This window comes from Colletes latitarsis, chromosome 3 (assembly GCF_051014445.1).
Source record: "Colletes latitarsis isolate SP2378_abdomen chromosome 3, iyColLati1, whole genome shotgun sequence".
Classification (NCBI taxonomy): Eukaryota; Metazoa; Arthropoda; class Insecta; order Hymenoptera; family Colletidae; genus Colletes; species Colletes latitarsis.
The window spans coordinates 42,006,074-42,015,663 of record NC_135136.1 but is presented as its reverse complement, the minus strand read 5'-3'; the positions used below and the strand labels follow the sequence as shown (position 1 = coordinate 42,015,663).

General features: G+C 34.3%; 3 protein-coding genes across 4 annotated transcripts; 1 reads left to right on the top strand and 2 right to left on the bottom strand.

Annotated features, from left to right (window-relative positions):
* Positions 1–54: 54 nt before the first annotated feature.
* On the bottom strand, positions 55–3,800 carry LOC143352088 (poly(ADP-ribose) glycohydrolase). Of its 2 annotated transcripts, none has more exons than XM_076784328.1 (11): positions 3,478–3,800; positions 3,279–3,397; positions 3,046–3,206; positions 2,858–2,974; positions 2,612–2,770; positions 2,279–2,532; positions 2,089–2,189; positions 1,807–1,966; positions 1,391–1,709; positions 1,079–1,313; positions 55–1,003 (listed from the first exon to the last, which is right to left on the bottom strand). In XM_076784328.1, exons 2-11 carry the CDS (start codon positions 3,382–3,384, stop codon positions 279–281), a joined length of 2,337 nt encoding a protein of 778 aa, XP_076640443.1. In that variant the 5' UTR covers positions 3,385–3,397; positions 3,478–3,800; the 3' UTR covers positions 55–278. The 2 variants fall into 2 exon arrangements, with proteins under 2 accessions (XP_076640443.1, XP_076640444.1); XM_076784329.1 differs by having other exon boundaries at positions 3,288–3,397; positions 3,478–3,799.
* Positions 3,801–4,404: 604 nt separating this feature from the next.
* On the top strand, positions 4,405–6,641 carry Prtp (thioredoxin domain-containing protein pretaporter). Its single transcript, XM_076762918.1, has 5 exons — positions 4,405–4,909; positions 5,067–5,210; positions 5,315–5,423; positions 5,504–5,794; positions 5,877–6,641. Exons 1-5 carry the CDS (start codon positions 4,731–4,733, stop codon positions 6,336–6,338), a joined length of 1,185 nt encoding a protein of 394 aa, XP_076619033.1. The 5' UTR covers positions 4,405–4,730; the 3' UTR covers positions 6,339–6,641.
* Positions 6,642–6,674: 33 nt separating this feature from the next.
* Positions 6,675–9,555, bottom strand: Tektin-a (Tektin A). Its single transcript, XM_076762916.1, has 7 exons — positions 9,046–9,555; positions 8,214–8,519; positions 7,840–8,149; positions 7,549–7,763; positions 7,249–7,471; positions 7,015–7,169; positions 6,675–6,934 (listed from the first exon to the last, which is right to left on the bottom strand). The coding sequence occupies exons 1-7, from the start codon at positions 9,108–9,110 to the stop codon at positions 6,721–6,723; spliced, it is 1,488 nt and encodes a 495-aa protein (XP_076619031.1). The 5' UTR covers positions 9,111–9,555; the 3' UTR covers positions 6,675–6,720.
* Between the last annotated feature and the right edge of the window lie 35 nt (positions 9,556–9,590).

Sequence of the window (9,590 nt, the reverse complement as noted above, 5' to 3'; positions counted from 1 at the left end):
TCGAATGTTATTATTTTACTGCAAAAGAAAATTAAGTAATAAAATATAAAGGAGTGGAATAAAGTTTGTAGTTTTATTATTTTATAACCTTCGTATCTGTAATTACGTCAATCGTCAATGTGGTTCCAATTGAAGAATAAGTGTATGTGCGAAATTATTTACAAGTATTGTTTTATTTACTAGTATTACACTATATACAAATTACGTGCAATAAGAAAATTTTCTGTTAAACCATCTTCAATCAAAGCGAATATTTAGTTTTAAATATTTCTAAATCTTCAAGATGTTCGTTGGAAAAAATCTGAAATCTTTCTCTGTCCAGTCTTTTTAGTCGACGAATCGCGTTTATGGGATACTGTAGATTTTTCGTTCGGGATTTGAATAGATTCACATGTACCATACAATTCGGTAGGTATACAATTCAATTGGCTTTCAACTTCCGGCAATATATTACAATCACTACTTGCCTGACAAGAAAGAAGCTCTTGCTTTGTATCTAACAATTCAAGACCAGATAGTCGCTGTTCGTTATTCGTTTTAGCTTGTACCGTATCTTCTAAAATTTTCCATAACGATTGCTTTCTTCTTTTCTCTATGCTAACTTTATCTTGAACTTGTTCCGTTTGATCCTCTGTACTATCCCTGTTCTGATTTTGTTCTTTTTCCGTAATATTTTTAACTTCCGTGTACTCTTCCTTTGCGATTCCTGTTTTTTCCGTACTTAGGATATCTTTGTCGTAATTAGTTAACCATTCTTGTATCGTGTCTTCTTCTGTTTGTTGTTTTTTAACATCCGAATGGAAATGTTGCTTATCGTCGATACCAATGCTTTTACTCCTTTTAAAAATAACCTCCTTTGTTGCAAAAATTTTCGTCTGCAGACTCTTGTTAAAAAATTGCGACAAAGGCTTTATTTTACTTCGATTATGTAAGAAACGATAAAAATCCAACTCTTCGGTTGGAGCGAACTCTTGGTATTGTATTAATAAAGAATAAATATGGGCTAAAAAGAAGATAGTGTAATGAATTTCCGCATATATTTAAAATATTTTAACGAAGTGCCCGTTTTTATCAATACCTATTGTTGTCTCGTGTTTCACGAAATGCGAATACATCTCTGCAATATTATCCCGTAACCTTGTATCTCTGAATGTAAAATAAACCATAGCTCGACCTGTTACAGCTGCAGCCATTAACTGCAACAATACTTTTAATTTTGGATTTCCACGAAAAGCTCCACACCCCCAATTTCCAGTTGCTATAGCAGGGAGATTATTTCTGTTACTTTCGCACCCGATAAATCCGACGTACGCCTGTATAAAATAAAACTATCAAGCATCCCATAATTAATCAATAAATCTCTATACACATGTCGTAAACGATGTTTAACCTTGTTAAGTTCTCTTGTTATATTACTTATACTGAATTGCGACTGTGGATGTTTAAAATAAAGAGCATCGATTGCAACGATCGAGGTCAATCGTCTTCCACTGTTATCTCGAGGTGTTTCGTCAATATAGTCACCCAACCACTTAAAACTGTTACTGTAACCCTTGTATTTACTATATCTTTCAATACCACTAACAATGAGTGCTTCTGTATCGTCTAATTCTTCCGTAACAAGCATAGTCACCATTAATTCCGGGCAAATTACAAATCTTATCTCCTCTTGTACACATCCAAAACCGAGAACACCGCCACCCACGTATCTAAAAATCCATTATCAATTTTATAAATAACAAATTAGATTACATTATTCATATTAGATTTATTCGATTTAATAGCGATTTTAAAAACCGAAGTTACTTGTTAGCAAAGTCCATTTGCAGGAGACCAGCTCCTTCTGTTTCTATCGTTCCTTTGCTTGTAATGTGCAGTGGTAAGAGTTTTTGTATTTGTTCGCCCCATTTTGGGCAATCTGATTTTGGAATATAACGTCGTTGAATTGTTACTACACCTTCTGGGGCTACTCTATGGAAAAATTATAGTACAGTTCAAATTCCACTTCTCGCTGATAGAACTAAATTTAATAAAATTAATATATTCATTTTTCAGTTATGTTCTTAAGAAGAGTCATAACGTACCCACCTTTAGATGTTACCCTTCTAAAGTAATGAATTATACATTTCATTTTTTCCATTACCGACTCATATTTGTTCCATTTTTCCTCCCTATATGCTGAAAACAACCTATATAAATGTATACATTAAAGTATTAAATACAATATACGTAGTTAATTACTTTATAAGCTTTAATTAAATATTACGTAATGAAATACCTATTAAAATTAATACGTGGGTATGTTCCATGTTCAGACTGTGGATTAGTTGAATTACGTCGTGGAAATGTACAGAAAAATGCATTAGCCAGTAAAGATGCTATTTGTAATTGGCTAAGACTGATTGTTGCATTAGTGTGGCGTTTCAAAAGAGGCACTGGACCAGTTATCAGAACAGGCAGTTGTAAAGCAAGTTGGACCATTTTTGGCAAGAGACACGTGAAGAAAATATGTGTTTCTTCTTGATCAACTATCTTTAGTTTCAAATTATCATATAATCAGAATGTTCAACAAATAAGCTTCTAAAAAGATACACAGAATTTTAAACACTACCTCAGAAAAAAAATGATGCAGTGCAGCAAAGTCCCAGCGTTGCGCGTATATATGATTATAAGAAAGTATTGCACTTTCTAGTTGCTGAGTTGAAACAAAATTCTGAAGTAAGGATTCCTGTATTATTTCCCATCTATTTCGACAACGAGGGGTTCCATTCTATAATAAAACACGAATTAAACGACTATATTACTTACAAAATATATAGATAATAAATTATAATAAATCTTAAATATTACTATATACCTGATCTATTGGATATACACTATGCTTTGAATGTGGCATTCGTACATAACCCTGACACCATTTATCCATTTGATGTGCAGGATATGATTTTGGTATTCCATAAGCAGGTAATGGTAACTATTTGAAAAAATTTTCAAATTAAAATCATAGCACATTACTTGAAAGCTTCTGTTTAATTTGAATCTTACCGATATTAATACTGTGTGAGATAAAGATGGAGATATAGGTGGAAACTCCTGACAATCATATGTACCTAAGCCCTTACGAATCTCATCCATGCTCATTCCTTTCCATTCAATTATACCATCCGACAGTTCTGGTTCATTAACATCAATGGACATGGAGTTTGCTTTAGAAAATCAAACAATCAAATAAGTCTGGGCATTGTATATGTTATACACACAATAAGTAGGCAAATTACGCATGTTACATTCATCAGAATTTTCCAAATTTTGTGTCATATCTACATCGTCGAAGAGATCTGGTGAGAGTGGTTCGTCATCGAAAGATAATCCAGGTTCCGACATTACAATTTTTTAACTAAACAAATCATGGTAAAATATAGCAATTGCGAAAGAAATAACAATAAATGGTGTAACGAAATCCAAGTCTTTACTTACAAAAATAAAATCACGATACAAATAAAATGCATAATGTATCTCAGAAATAAAACGATTGTTTATGTAGCAATAAATTACGGTGACAGTGACAAGCTTGTACACTTTTTCTTTACAATTTCGACTGTAAACATTTACAAGCGTTGGAAACTAAGTTACGCATTCACTCGTTTTGGCGCCACAATTGTTTGCAGCAATATCGCGGGAAAATAGAAGATAACGTTATACGAGAAGATATTTATATAATAAGTAATATTTATAGAAATTGTATGAAAAATTACATTCACACTCCGTATTTTAATAACTCTTGTGTCCGTGTAGAACCGAATGTAACGTTCAATATTAATAAAGGCACGAAAGTCATGGAATAAAGTAGTGCCAATATGTTCTGCTCGAATGGATCGTTTTACTTTCAGGATATCTATTCAATAACGTAAAAACATACTTCGATGTTAAAATTACGAGTATAAGCTGTATCTAAAATGTTTAAATATAATAGAGATCAATTTCGTTTGTGCTTCTAGTCTAACATAAAACAACATTGCTTGTAGTATCTATTCTATATTTCATCTGTGGCATAACAGAAGATGATCATGAGTTGTTTAATAAGATTTTACATTTTCAGAAATCTGCATTCTATTTTGCACCTGGAATTCATTTCGATCCGGTCGTAGAATTTAAGAAATAAAATTAATCAGTCGATCGATGAAATAAGGATACTCCTATTTACTTTCTATTTTCGGAATACTAATATTTCATAACTATAAACCATGGCACTCGTTTTTTAAAACAGTGCATTCGATGTTTCTATTAAAAACTATAATTGATTTTAACGTAAATGTAATAGAATTATTAAAAAAGTCCCTACATTGCTGGGAAAGACTAGAGTGCTGTAATTTCATAATGAAATGTTGGCCATCAGTGTACCATATCAAATGAGGGGGCGGAATCGGCGGTTTCGATCCATTTTCATCCATTTTTGTGGGAGGCTAAAGGATCAGTGTGAAGCTGAAGGAATTGTTGAATTATCGTAGCATAGCAACGAAGAATTTTCTGTTTTGGTTTAAAGAGTGTAAAATTTGGAATTTCCGAAAATATATTGCAGCATTCGGATCTCTAACTTTGCTACCTCGAACTTAAAACAATCATGATATAAAGCTTAAATTTTTAAAAGTATTCGTCACTACCTTCGATAACGATACGATATTTACTTAAAATATTTGATTAGCTAGTCAAGCATTAATTTATTCAGTGTTATGACTACAGTTTTCTTGACTTCTACCATGTTAAAAAAACATGTTCTTTTATTTATATTTATGCTGAGTCAAGTTAACAGTGAAGAAGAAGAACATGTACACACTATACAATATAACAAAGACAATTTTTCAGAAGAGATCAAGAACAAGAATCATTTTATTATGTTCTATGCACCATGGTATGTTTTACATTTTTTCATATTTATTATGTTAAGACAAAAATCATTATCAATGATGCATTTATAATATAAACATTATATTATAAAATTGCAATCAAATTAAAATTTTTATATATGTTATTCATGTTTGATTGTTATATCTTTTTAATTTTGTCAGGTGTGGACATTGCCAAAGGCTTGAACCTACTTGGGAGCAATTAGCAGAGATGACAAATAAAGAAGATAATATAAAGATTGCTAAAGTTGATTGCACTACAGACAATAGTTTATGTAGTGTGCATGATGTTACTGGCTATCCTACGTGCGTATAGTATCAGTTTATTATACAAAATATTGAGAACATTATAAGCTATACATGGATTTATTTATAAAAAAAAGTAAACTTTAGTTTGAATAATTTTATAGGCTGAAATTTTTTAAAGCTGGTGAAACTGAAGGCACTAAATTCAGAGGTACAAGAGATTTGCCATCTCTAATTTCATTTTTGAATGATCAAGCAGGCATTAATATTGGGGTAATTATCAGATACTTTTACTCTATTATAAATTATAATATGCAATATTTAATTCTTACATTTGAAATTTAATGAATTAGAGTGCAGATGTTGCACCATCACCTCCAGAAGCAGTAAATGGTCTACTAGAGTTAACAGAGAACACATTTGATAAGCATGTTTCTACTGGTTATCATTTTGTAAAGTTTTATGCACCCAGTTGTGGTCATTGTCAGAAATTAGCTCCTGCATGGGAAGAATTAGCTAACAGCCTACGTAACAATAATGATGTTTCCATTTCAAGAGTAGATTGTACACAGCACCGTGGTGTTTGTGCACAATATGCTATTAAAGGATATCCAACATTGCTCTGGATAGAAGATGGAAAGAAGGTGACACTTAAATATTGCTTTAATTTTCATTATTTATGTTTTTCTTGAGAAACTTTTATAACCCTTTAATATAAACCTACAGGTGGATAAATATCAAGGACAACGTACTCACGAAGAATTAAAAGCTTATGTATCAAAAATGCTTGGAAAGGATAATGACCAAGCAAATGTTAAGACTGATAACTCTGACAATATGCTGCATACTGTACTCAGTTTAACTGGTGAGAGCTTTAAACACGGCATTGAAAACGGCATATCGTTCGTTAAATTCTTTGCACCTTGGTGCGGACACTGTAAACGTTTAGCACCTATTTGGGAAGATCTCGGGAAAAAGTTCTTCGACAACGAGAACGTACATATAATTAAGGTAGACTGTACACTCGATGCGAGCAAAGAATTGTGCAATGAACAAGAAGTAGATGGTTTTCCATCTCTGTATTTATATCGTGATGGACACAAGGTTTCCGAGTACAATGACGCCCGTAATTTGGATGATTTGTACGAGTTTGTAGCAAGTCATCTACAGCCGCACGATGAACTGTGATTATATATCTTTCTTATACAAAATTTAATTCCGAAAAGCATAGCGATAATTTAAGCTGTTTTTTAAACATTAACGTGTAATACTTAATTTAATTATATATGAATGTACGTAGCATAACACGAAGAAACCCCAAAATATCCAAGTCATATATTTTTCATTTTTGTATAAAATATCAAAACAAAAATACTATAAAATTATTATACATAAATTCTAAGAATTATTATATTTTTGCGTGAATAAGTCGTGAACTTCCAAAATACATTTACAGAACCAATGGTACTTAATACGTTTCCATTAAATATTTCCTCTGAAAGTAGTTTTTATTTTGTAGTTACCTTTTCTTTTTGAATTAAGATATTGCAACACGGACGTTCGAACATCGTTAAAAACCGGAAAGGGCAGCGGCCGAAGGATAGAACGAACGTAGTAATTGTCCACGCTGCTTGTCTATGTACAGTGTTTTACGTTTCACGATTATTTCTCGTTCGAGATCGCTTCTTGCTTTTACCAAACCAGCCTGTGTCTCCTCGGCTCGTTTCAGTTCCGCTAACATCGCCGATGTGCGTTCGTTTAAGAATTTCACTTCCTCCACGAGACTAAACGAAACACAAATATATACTGTCACGATAAATAACACGAACAGAAACTGTTAGAAATTAATTTCCGTAGCACTTACGCAAATTGAGGTGTATCGCGACAGCTTTCAACATTACGTCGTTGTAATCTATTTGCTAATCGTGTTTGTGCCACTTTCATCGCGCGATCCAATCCTCTCGCCGAATGACGAAGTTCTTCGATCGCTTTTTCAGTGTTTGCCAATTCGTGCAAACACTGAAAAAAAGAAACCATTTGCCTTTCGTCCTAACAAAACAATCGTAACAGACGAACAACCGAAGGTAATCGAACTCACGCGAAGTAATTCTTTCTCTAATTGTATGCGAACTTCCTCGGTCATCTTAATCTTTTCGCCTAGTACGAGATCCACGCGTGTCGCTTGATCACGGAGATCTTTGATGGAATTCGTATATATGGCATTCAAAGTGGACCTCAGGTTTGCCGATTTTTGCCTCGCAGCTTCCGCGTCGGTTAAACTTTCCCGCGTGTAGTGTTCGTAACTCGCTGGTGTCGATTGTCTACCAGAAAAAGAAACGAAAAGCTCGTAGAGTCTCGTTTCGGTGTTCGATCGGATAGCGGCGACTTTAACACGTACTCCGCTGGAAATCTGGTGGCACCAGGTGCCCAAAGTATAACGGACGAATCGTTTTTTAATTCTATACAGTGTGCATCGATTCCATAAGAGTCTGTCTTATCGGTCCAATCGACTTCCATCCTTGCCTTGGCAGCCTTTAGTTCGATCAATTGCAGCTCTATTTGCTCGCGAGTTCTACCGAGTAAATCGCGTATCTCCCAGCAAAGTGCTACCTCCTGCAAGAATGAATTTAGGCGTACCGACAATATCTAACCTAGACCTTTAAAACGCCATTTCAAAATTAATATTAACTTTCGTCAGTTCCTCTTCGACCTCGTCTCGGATGAGATCGGATTCGAGTCTTCTAGACCGCAATTGCAAAAATTCCCCAGCGATCGACTCGGGAACAGTGAGAACCGATAAAGACTGCTTCACTCGTCGTCGTTCGCCTTCCAATAATTCGATCTCTTTGGTAATATCAAGTATTACGTGTTCCAGCTCGGTTTTCCAACGATACACGTCCTTAGCACGACTCTTCAGATGATCCGTCGACTCTAACTGCGTTTTGTCTGCCCTTCTGTACGATTCGTCGACGCATCGTTTCGCGTTGCTCACAGCCAGTCTGAAAACAATATCGTGATTTCAGTGCTGCACACGATGAAGATAAAAAGCATCTAAGAACGTACTGAGCATCTCGAATCTTTTCGTCTGATTGCTTGAAAAACTTCTGATTGTGGGCTCTCCATTCCGGTGCGCCAAATTGTGTTACGGAATATCGATCGACAACAGGTCTCACTCCTGTTAAACCATCTTTTGGGCTGAACGTTACACGACCAGTTGCCCATGGACCGATAGCTTCCATCGATCCTTCCGGTTTTGCTGGAAATTCATCTCCTGGTTGAGGAAAGTAAGGAGGTAGTTTCTCTTTTGTTTCATCGTTAGTAGATTCCATCATGGGACAAGGTATCGCGGCCTGTGCAAAAATTTGTTTTCTAAACATACAGGATATTGCAGATTTAAATAGCAAGTCTGATGACTTGAAGTACGAATGTAGGGCCATAAAATAAATTTTTCTTCTGGAAGTATATTCGCAAATACCTCGTTCAAGAGATACATCGAAATATGTATCTCTGTTTTAGAGATTCTTACTCTTGCTTTTATGGAAAATACTCGAAATTACCATTTTCCGAATATCGTTTGTTCGAGAATTATCATGTACAATCACATGCGATGTAGAATATCGAATGGAACTTTTTCCAATAATTTGTGTAATTAATTATTCAAGAAAGTGGCGTAAGGTTGACCTGTTAATCTTCCATTAAAGAAAACAGTTCCGATTATATTATCGTTAATTATCCCCTGCCTACATATTTACACTGAATTATTGTTGATTTGATCAAATAGCCCGTGGATTTTCTCCGTGAATGCTACTCCAGAGTTGGGCAAATCTTATTTATCAGTAACGAATATAAAATTTGTATAAAATTGTTGCATTATTATATTAAAGAATGAATTTACCGCATCACCGGCTCCTTCGTGAGGAAGCTGTTGGTACGCCCCCATCGAGGAATTTTGTTTAACATCCATGTCAAATTCCACTTTGGATTAACAAGAATTAAATTTCAAGAAGACGTCAACAACATCTGTAATTGTAGATAATCTTCTGAGACATGCAGTTTAAAATATGACTAGGAATCCTAATTTAAATTTGTACAAAATTAGATTTCAATTTCGACAACGAATACGACGGTTGTTTCTTCGAGAAACAACACAACATTTATCGATTTAATAGCCCGCAGCAACTGAAGAGGCATTCCTTTCTCACTCAAAATTATATCTTTGCGATTTTTAATTGAATTTAAATAGTTGAATCTGCGTAACAGGTAAATTACTATTTCCCCAGGGTATTACGCTAAAGAGTCGAACATTTTCTAACTTTACTTTCATCCAGGAATTGTCTTAAATCAATTTGACAAAGGCATTATACAGAAAATGTTTTTATTCGTTTCAATAATTTTGAATGATCGACCTGCGGTGCAATATGTTGTTAATTCGAATCTGTT

Excerpts from the sequence above, each read along its gene's own strand:
- LOC143352088 (XM_076784328.1), bottom strand. The coding sequence starts at position 3,384 with ATGTCGGAACCTGGATTATCTTTCGATGACGAACCACTCTCACCAGAT. Across the intron at positions 2,975-3,045 it reads CTCACACAGTATTAATATCG|TTACCATTACCTGCTTATGG; the intron begins GTAAGATTCAAA and ends TTTTTCAAATAG. Across the intron at positions 1,710-1,806 it reads CAAATGGACTTTGCTAACAA|ATACGTGGGTGGCGGTGTTC; the intron begins GTAACTTCGGTT and ends ATGGATTTTTAG.
- Prtp (XM_076762918.1), top strand. The coding sequence starts at position 4,731 with ATGACTACAGTTTTCTTGACTTCTACCATGTTAAAAAAACATGTTCTT. Across the intron at positions 4,910-5,066 it reads ATTATGTTCTATGCACCATG|GTGTGGACATTGCCAAAGGC; the intron begins GTATGTTTTACA and ends TAATTTTGTCAG. Across the intron at positions 5,424-5,503 it reads AAGCAGGCATTAATATTGGG|AGTGCAGATGTTGCACCATC; the intron begins GTAATTATCAGA and ends TTAATGAATTAG.
- Tektin-a (XM_076762916.1), bottom strand. The coding sequence starts at position 9,110 with ATGTTAAACAAAATTCCTCGATGGGGGCGTACCAACAGCTTCCTCACG. Across the intron at positions 7,764-7,839 it reads TCGAAGAGGAACTGACGAAA|GAGGTAGCACTTTGCTGGGA; the intron begins GTTAATATTAAT and ends TCATTCTTGCAG. Across the intron at positions 6,935-7,014 it reads CGCGATACACCTCAATTTGC|TCTCGTGGAGGAAGTGAAAT; the intron begins GTAAGTGCTACG and ends TGTTTCGTTTAG.